Source organism: Pelmatolapia mariae, linkage group LG7 (assembly GCF_036321145.2).
Source record: "Pelmatolapia mariae isolate MD_Pm_ZW linkage group LG7, Pm_UMD_F_2, whole genome shotgun sequence".
Lineage (NCBI taxonomy): Eukaryota > Metazoa > Chordata > Actinopteri > Cichliformes > Cichlidae > Pelmatolapia > Pelmatolapia mariae.
The window spans coordinates 54285763-54294687 of NC_086233.1; the positions used below are offsets into that span (position 1 = coordinate 54285763).

An 8925-nucleotide genomic window follows, 5' to 3' on the forward strand; every position below is an offset into this window, starting at 1 on the left:
TTTTATCTTCCTCCTGCATTTTTGTGTAAGGAAAAGAATTGCCCGCAAGTCCGAATATTGCTGCTGGAACGCTTTAATACAGGTATGTCTCTATTTCCTATTAATTTTAAATGTTGTTTCATCAGTTGAAATGTCTTTTTCTGTCCTGACTCTGGTGAACCTAAATATTAACTATGTGAAAACTCATGAATACACAATGGTAAATATTTATGAGATTAAAAAGGTTATTATATTGTTTACTGGATATAGTCTTGGTCATTTAATAATTTGTAAAATCATAACTAGTAAAGGGAACTTCCTCTGAAGGAACAAACCTTTGGAGGTTGATATATATGCTAGGCTGTATATTGTCTAAACATTTAGGTGAATTTGACACCTTTTATACATATTGTTACATATTACATATTACCTTCTGTTTTGGAATAGAGTCATACACGTTGATTAAGTGTCTTGCATCAAATTAGCCCTTTTTTCTAAATGTTGTAGAATCTGTCATAGGACATGCACAGCTGAACATTTATAACATGTATTTTGAGCAATGCTGTTTAAAATACACGATAATATCACCAGTGTCAGAGCTCTGTAATATTGTAGATATAGTGTTTGGAAGAACTCCTGATTCCTTTGGGTATCCCTTTAATTCTGCTTGCTCCTGCAACTCTTAGTAACAGCGGTGTATCTTTTCAGACAAAATTGGTGTATGATCCTGAAAATGCAGACATAAAATGAGATCAGTATCTGCTTGGGTGTGTGATCCCATCTGCTGATTCAGCCTCAGATACTCAATCCCCGCGATGTCTGCGGAATAGAATATAACATACCAAAACAGTTTTGCATTTGGGAGCCAACTTTTGGCAAATTAACTTCCCCTCACTTAGTTTGTTTGCCTTTGTTAAACATCACCTTGGCACATGATTTTCACCTTTGGCAGCTCATTGTGGAATAGCAGAGGTCCACGCATGACGCTTAAACCTCCCACCTCACCAAACACCTCCATGTCAGCAGTTTGGCAGAAAGAGAGAGAGCAGCTTTCACATCCTGTTTTCAAGTGTTTTTGCCAGGCCAGCAGAAACAAGAGAAGTCATTTCACACTGATGGTACAGCATCTATAAGCACATTACTGCTATCTGATCAATAACAAATATGGAAACTCTCCTTTGTGTGTATCCGTGTTTAAATTGTTTGTTTGGATGGTTCTTCGGAAAGTTTGCAACAGTCTTGTATTTTATTGAAGTATAATGTTCTCTTGCATGTGCTGTGATGTTTTTAGGGCTGAGCAATCTTTTTTCTTCATCTCACCAGTTTCTGTCGTCACTCTTCTAATAATGACTGGGAACCGCCGAGTTGAACCAAGCACCTCAGTTACCCCTACCCATCTGCCAAATGCAACTACCACGCCAGGCCAAAAACAATCTGGAGGCCACAGTCTTAATAAGTTCATGAGTGAACTTCACAGCATCCACAGTGAGTTCGACAAATGACTTAATGATAAAATTATGAATTAACATTTGTAACCAGGAAAATTAGGAAAAAAAATTATAAAAATTCTGAATGTGAGCAAGTTACATTTTCTTCGGGGATTTGGTGAAGTATATGAAGAAATTAAGAAACTTGTGCACTATTAAGAAATTTGAACATCTCACATTTCTTATTAGTATTATCGGTGTTTACCCAGTCAGCTGGAGGACTGGGATCGGATAGCTGCAATGATTCAGTCAGATATTATCCCCTAACAGCAAACAGTAATGTAAGTGATATATTTTCAACAATTATTTTTGAAGGACGAAGCACAAAACAACATCTAAAATGCCATATTTGACACATTTGCTTTTATGGAGCAAATATCCTACATATTACATATAGACATATTTTAAATTATATAGATTTAATTTTAAAATACCCTCCCTGGTAGTAGTGCATTACAATTTTGTGTGACAATCATAGTTGGAAATCATTCTTTTTATATTTTTGTTGTTGTACTTCAGACTAAGTAAGTAAGTAAGTAAGTAAAATGTATTTATATAGCACTGTTTACAGATATATGTTGCATTATGCTACAACAATTAAGAGACAATTAATACCAATAGAGAACAACATTAAAACAGAATAAAAACTTAAAAAGACAAAGAATGTCAACTGAACGCCCAATTTAACAGTATTTAAAAAAAAAGATTTCACAGAGGAAAACTGTTCCAGAGCCTTGGTGCCACAGACTGTAAGACTCTGCCCCCCCTATTCTTCAGTCTTGTATGAGGGACAAATAATAGATTTTGAGATATGTAGTCTGGAGCTTTTCCATTTAGTGCTCTGTAGGGAAGTGTGAGAATTTTAAAACAAATTCTAAAATCAACTGGGAGCCAATGTAAAGAGGATAAAACAAGGGTGATGTGAGCTCACTTGCCAGAGTGCATTAGGAGTCTGGCTGCAGCGTTTTGTATTGCTTGGAGGCGTGACAGAAATGATTTATCTAAGCCAGTAAATAAGGCATTAGAATAATGTAGGCGCAATGACACAAACGCATGAACAATTTTTTTTAGTTCAGAGAAGATTATAGCTTGCAATTTAGAAATGTTCCTTAAATGAAAGAAACTAACTTGAGTTATACATGCGTACCGCTTGGACAGCCATATGCATGCACGTTTTTTGGAAAATTTAAAATTGCATGCCAAATGACAAAAATGTAATCTTGGAGATGGTGATGTCCCTTGAAACGACACTTCAGAACAAGCACTTGAACTATGCTGTGATAATACCACGACATGACAGATGATAACACCTTGCAATATGTTTTAATCTGGATTAACATAACCCCAAATTATGGTCTAAAATTTCCATGGATTGTGCCCTCATAGATAACACTGTAGAGCTGTACAGTTGATTTACAATGAATGCAAAATTCCATAAAGACTTAAAATATAAGCTATTCAACAAATAATACAGGAACATTAGAGTTCATTGCACTATTTCCCAGTGTTCACTTTATGTACTCTTAATTCAGACAATGTAGAAATTTGTTTTATTTCATTTTGCCTTAAAACTATTTTAAGAGAAAACAACCAGAACTAAATATTTTGTCAAACATTTATGTATGATTGATCTCTGTGCTTTGTGGATTTGCAGTGCCATCATGGGCTGTCGCTGCCCTTTGTATTGTGAGCTTGTGCATGGTGCTGTCCTGCGCTGTGTGCGTATGGAAGAAGTTCCTAAAAAAGGGGGACAAGGGCAAAGAAAAGGACAAGAAAAAGGGGAAAGAGAAGAGTAAGGGAGGTTTTGACACTGAAATGGATGGAGGTTACAATGAGGTAAGCTGTAAAAACACACAGTCTGTGTCCCCCCCCCTCTCCCGCCTGCAGACGCATTGTCCTTGCAATGTATCACAGTCCTGACATCCGGGTCATCCAGGACTACTAAAACTGTCAGTGTGTGTTCAGACATATGGATGTTTTGTACTCCTTCATGTTGTAATAAAAGTTGAACTATGGTATGAGATAACTTGTTCTGGACTTTAATCAAGGCTGTGTGTCACACATTGCTCATGTATCATCTATTTCTGTGTCTGGTTGTGTGAGGGTACACAACATACAGGAGGAACATCCTCACAAGTTGTAGCACAGATTACCTGATGTGATGCATGTCTGTCTGCATGCAGTCCCTGAAAGATGAATGTGACAAAGAAACAGAGCTGTCAGATAACGAGCCCAAGGAAGACGAGAAGCTGGGCAGACTACATTTCACATTAGACTACAATTTCACAGATAATACGGTGAGTCCCAGCTATTCACTATGATGCGTTTTGCCCACCATCTGCCAGCTCTCAAAATGTCACATTTGAATACTTTTCTTCTCCCTGTCAATTAGCCAGAGTCTCTTTTCTCCCCCTTACATTCCCCTGTTATCATGTTCCAGCTGGTGGTAGGCATCTTGCAGGCTGCAGAGCTACCTGCGATGGACGTGGGAGGAAGTTCTGACCCTTACGTTAAACTCTATCTGCTACCAGACAAAAAGAAAAAGTTTGAAACCAAAGTTCATAGAAAAACCTTAGAACCCAACTTCAATGAGACTTTCACATTTAAGGTAAATGTAATACACCAACATAAATAAAGGTAATTTCCCCTGACTAGCAGCTCTGTTAATATATGTGCAAAATGACTGCCCTTAATTATGTTCTCTGCTCTGCAGGTACCATACACTGAGCTGGGCGGGAAGAACCTTGTGATGACTGTGTATGACTTTGACCGTTTCTCAAAACATGATGCTATTGGAGCTGTGAAGATACCCATGAGCAGTGTGGACTTCAGCCAGTCTCTGCAAGAGTGGAGGGACCTGCAGAAGGCAGAGAAGGAGGAGGTAGGAGAATATTATGACAGGGGGAGGATGAAGAAGGGAGGATCACAGAAGATGAATGCGTTTAAATTTTCCAAAACTGAACAGGCGGGACGTCCTGAATAGTTGTTATCTGAAAAAAATCAATCCCATTTTTCCTGTTTTACTAGCTTTTTAAATACTAAACAAAGCATTTCAGTCTTAGGAACTCCAGCTTTTTTTTTTACTAATTAATAATTTATGCATTAAAATTTATTAAACATTCATCGAATGTGATACTCTTCTTTTTCACTACTTCTTGTGTGTATTAGAGTGAACGGCTCGGAGACATATGTTTGTCCTTGAGGTATGTCCCTACAGCAGGGAAGCTGACAGTGGTGATTTTGGAGGCCAAAAATCTGAAGAAAATGGATGTGGGTGGATTATCAGGTGAGTTAAGCAGCAAAAACTTTGAAATCATCTCAGATTTAAAGCCTTTGGCAATAATCTTTTTGACCTTTTTTAGTACTGATAATTTTGATGATTCAGTGCAAACCAATTAATACAAAATCTAAACATATAAACGTATGTCTCTCTGTGTAATTGATAATTTCACCAGGTGCTCTCTTGTGCTGGCTCAGTTTTAAGGTCTTCTAAATGCCTTTTTAGTGCTGTGCCCACTTTCAAAAAGCTTCTGTTTAAGGAAACTGAGGACAATTGATGTTGTGTTTCACTGATGGAGTTACTGCATCCATGCCAGGCCGTTGGTCTGCTCTGTGACATAAAAACTCCCTCTTCTCATTTCCAGACCCTTATGTGAAGATCCACTTAATGCAGAATGGGAAAAGACTCAAGAAAAAGAAAACAACAATTAAGAAAAACACTCTGAACCCTTACTACAATGAATCCTTCAGCTTTGAAGTACCTTGTGAACAGATAGAGGTACACATTTTTATTTGCGAATTGAAGCACACAAATACAATAATCAGCACTGATATTTGTGTGTCTGTATTTTCATTTGTAGAAGGTGCAGGTAGCAGTGACTGTGCTTGACTATGACAAGATTGGGAAGAATGACGCTATCGGGAAGGTGTTGCTGGGCGGGAACAGCACTGGAACTGAGCAACGCCATTGGTCAGACATGCTGGCCAACCCCCGGCGGCCAATAGCCCAGTGGCATAGCCTTCAACCAGAAGATGAAGTCAATGCACTAATTTCCAACAAGAAATGAAAGCCTGGTGGGATATAAAACTCAGCATTTACCTCAAATACTTCTAATTTTTGTTCCTTTAGAATGTTAAGCAGCTTAACTGACTAATTCTACCCAATGATAACTTGCTTTAGCCATGACAATATCCAAGTCTTTAAAACAGACTGCAAGCTTTTCATTCCCTCCTCCTGCTTCTGCCTTATCAAAGATGCATCACTATGTACAGTGTTATTAAAGCAAATTACATTTTTTTACTTGTAAGTGTCATCTGTTCTATGATGTCCACCAAGCAAATTACACTTGCGCAATAGACAAGCCAAAGGGCTGAAAATAGGCACTTGTATGACTGCTATTAAGCGCCTGATTCATTCTTTTGAAATTCATTTAGGTACGTTAAATTTCTATTGTATTCCACTGTAACATTTTACAAGAAAAATAATATCATTAAAGGTTAATATAGTGCACTGTGACTGAGGAGCCAAGAAAGAGAAGCCAAGATAATTTCTAGGCAGCATTTACAGACTTGTTCCTTTGCTCTAGCCAAAGTGGAGAGTGGGAACAGGCCCAAATCTCAACAGGAATATTTTATTTTTCCTGTCTTGACAGAATTTGAAAATAGGAATTTGTCACATTTGCCTTTCTTGTTTTGCCACAAAAGTAAACCATGGGCATTTCTAACAGGGACTAGTCATGAACACAGACTTTGTATAGCCATGCAGAATGCTAAAAAAAACTGAAGCAAATAAATGGTTTTAAGCTCATAATTGCATAAGCCACGAAGTGGCAACAATTTCTGCAAACCCCCCCACAAAAAAACACTTCACTCTTTAATGAAGTCTTTATTTCTAAATTTTAACCAGTGGGAGACAGTATTTGTTAATCCTAATTGTGCATAAAGTTGCATTAAATCATGACCCATCTTTTCTCATTTTTGGGATATAGGTGTACACACATTTTTTTTTCTTGATTAAAAAATATATCTGTGAAGTGCAGATGGCAGCACAATATAGTGTAAAGTAATAATGTGCACATAGTGAGCGCTGTAGTGTTTTGTCCTCATGTATACATAGACAGACAAATAGGAATTCCATGAAAAAATTATGGAGGGAGTTCATTTTCATTGAGGAACAACAAGAGTGCATTATTATAAGTGTAGATAATAGCTATCCTAATATATGCAGCTTTAATTATTTTAATAAACTGGCCCTTTAAACAGCTCAGAGGGAAAGGCCTCCGTGTCTACTGCGAAGCCTAAAGCCCCACAGAAAAATAATAATTTTTCTCAAATAATTAATTCATTGCCAGGCTGCATTTTGCTGTGTTTAGAGTAACCTCTCTAAACACAGCCATTATAGTAAACGGGCATGTGAACAATAATGATACCATTATCGCTACTGCAGTTACTGACTTTAGGTGGGAAAGCTCAGGACAACCTCACAACAAATCTATTTTTGGTTTCAGTTTTTAGGGATCTGACTTTAAAAGTAATAATTAAAAAAATGTTCAGATCGCTCTGATAAGACTGTCTCTGTATAACAAAAGATTCAAGTGTAAAACTCTGAGTTCGACATCTCAGCTGCCTGAGGAGACCCTGACTTATCCTGTCTATGCAGAACTAACTGGATAATTAAGTTTTACCATGTGCAAAACCCTGAGGATGTTACCTGAAATTAATAAAAAAATTTAGTGTGTTATCAGTTCTGTTCCCTGTGGGAGATTTACACTAATGTTTGGTGATTTCATAGCTGTAATGAGTGATTTTGCAGTCAGTGCATTAAGAGCAAGTTTTGTTTGGATTCTGTAAGGCTATAGCTTATGAAGCAGTCCATCCAGTGCTAGTGGTGTGGCAGAGAGACCTGTAAGTGTGCCAGCGAAGCAAAACTTTCTATCCTGTCCCCAGCAGGGCTCCATCACTGCTGAATCCCCTCCTTCTAAATCCTTTCTCTCCTCATTTAACAGTCCTTTGGGGCTGCTACAACAAGCATCAGCATGAAAAAAGCTGAAGTGTATTAAATTATTGTGAGAGATCCCATCTGGAGGTGCTGAGACTTGCGACGTCCTCCTTTTTCTCCTCACACTAACTCTGTAAACTGCAGATGTCGCTGTAGAGGCATTTTGATCAGAACTTAAGGACAGGCCTACCTTTGGCATTTTTCATGGAGTCAACTATGTAATGGTGACATGATATGTTTTTTTTAAAGGCAGCAAGCAACAAAGTTGCATCTTTGGTAACAATATCCTTTTTTTTCTTGAATGATTCACAGGTCCATGTTGAGAATGGAACAATGGCGCAGAGATTATGACTGTCACCCCACAGCAAGGCAGGCTGGGACCTTTGTGGGGAGTTTACATGTTCTGCTCTGGCTGCATCCGGGTCCTCTAAATTCCTTCCACAGTCCAAAAACATGCATACTTACTAAATGTAGTAAAAAGATCACAGCCGACACCAGATGACACTGACGAAGTGTGGTGGCAAGTGCTGTGCAATAACATGGCTTTGTCTGTGTTAAGTGTAGGTTGAAATAAAGTTAACGTGAAAGCACAGATTCTTTGTTATGTGTAGCAAGAGGGAGTTATTCCTGTGTCTGTCCTTGTGGCAGCGAAGTCGAATCAGTCTGTTACAGAAAGTTCTGCGCTAATAGTCCAGTAAGCAGTGCAGTATTAAGCACCAGTATTTACTGGTGTAAAATCTTCCGGTGTGGCTGAATTAAAACAATTCCTCAAAGAAGAGTGGAACAACACTTCTCAAAGTGATATGAAAGACTCATTGCCAGTTACTGCAAACACCTGATTGCAATCCTTGAGGCCAAGAGTGGCACAACCAGTTGTTAGGTTTAAGGGGCAATTTATGCCTGTTAATAAATCAAATTATAATTTTTAAAAACTGCATTTAGCATTTAATTAGGTTATTTTTGTCTAATTTGTCTAACTGAAATTAGTTCAAATATCTTAAACATGCAAGAAACAAAAGAAAAATGTATTTTTTTATTTGTTTGTATTTATTTATGTATTCATTTATTCATTTTATTATTATTTTTTACTTTTTTTTTAATTTGATTTATTTATTTTTGCTTTGCTACCTTTACATATGGTAGCTTTATTCATTTTCACACATCTTAGCATCAGTGTTCGTATTCCTTTTTAGCTAGCTAACCTACTTTTCTGTTAGCTAATGGACTAAGTTTACTTCAGGGCTGTCTTCCAGAAGGGCTTTTGCTCCTGCTGTTTTCTTTTCAAATATATGTTTGTTATTTTTATGGTTTGTTTTGGCTAATAATGTCTATATAACCAACTTTTGTGAACTGGACTCTTAATTCGAAGCTCTCTAGTTCATTTCCCCCCCTGCTTGTTTCTCTGTTTGTGTCTCTGTCAAGGGTCCCACCCCAGTCATGTGACACCAAGTGATTTTACGG

General features: G+C 37.6%; 1 protein-coding gene across 1 annotated transcript; it reads left to right on the plus strand.

Moving 5' to 3' along the window:
- The first annotated feature begins 1325 nt into the window (after window positions 1-1325).
- On the plus strand, window positions 1326-5533 carry syt1b (synaptotagmin Ib). The gene is made up of 8 exons (XM_063481145.1): window positions 1326-1464; window positions 3121-3302; window positions 3650-3763; window positions 3907-4074; window positions 4180-4347; window positions 4635-4752; window positions 5111-5244; window positions 5327-5533. Exons 1-8 carry the CDS (start codon window positions 1326-1328, stop codon window positions 5531-5533), a joined length of 1230 nt encoding a protein of 409 aa, XP_063337215.1.
- Window positions 5534-8925: the final 3392 nt, after the last annotated feature.